Source organism: Cynoglossus semilaevis, unplaced genomic scaffold (genome assembly GCF_000523025.1).
Source record: "Cynoglossus semilaevis isolate Cse_v1.0 unplaced genomic scaffold, Cse_v1.0 C18335124, whole genome shotgun sequence".
Classification (NCBI taxonomy): domain Eukaryota; kingdom Metazoa; phylum Chordata; class Actinopteri; order Pleuronectiformes; family Cynoglossidae; genus Cynoglossus; species Cynoglossus semilaevis.
Genome location: NW_007608299.1, coordinates 1 through 242, shown reverse-complemented (window position 1 = coordinate 242; position 242 = coordinate 1). Strand labels below are relative to the sequence as shown.

The 242-nt window shown below is 54.1% G+C and overlaps 1 protein-coding gene across 1 annotated transcript; it reads right to left on the bottom strand.

The window, feature by feature from the left end:
* Positions 1-3: 3 nt before the first annotated feature.
* LOC112486749 (EF-hand domain-containing family member C2-like) lies at positions 4-235 on the bottom strand (the record flags this gene model as incomplete). The annotated part of the gene is made up of 1 exon (XM_025054056.1): positions 4-235. A coding segment is annotated over exon 1 (228 nt), but the record flags the coding sequence as incomplete, so codon positions are not given.
* Between the last annotated feature and the right edge of the window lie 7 nt (positions 236-242).

The following is a 242-nucleotide window of genomic DNA, read 5'->3' as shown; positions in this document are numbered from 1 at the left end:
TTTGCAGCGTCGCAGGAACTTGGACACGTTGTCTCGTCCCGAGTTTGGCGGAAAAACCTCCCTGATCTCGATGGTGTCATCGGAGAGGAAGTAGTGCAGCACCAGCTCCCGTCGGTCATTCGACTTGCTCTCGGTGTCGTCCCACAGACAGAAGAAACGCAGGATGTGACGGTCATGGAGCAGGAACTGCTTCAGCGTGTCATGTCTCTCGTACGGATGCAATGGATTCATGCTGTCTTCAA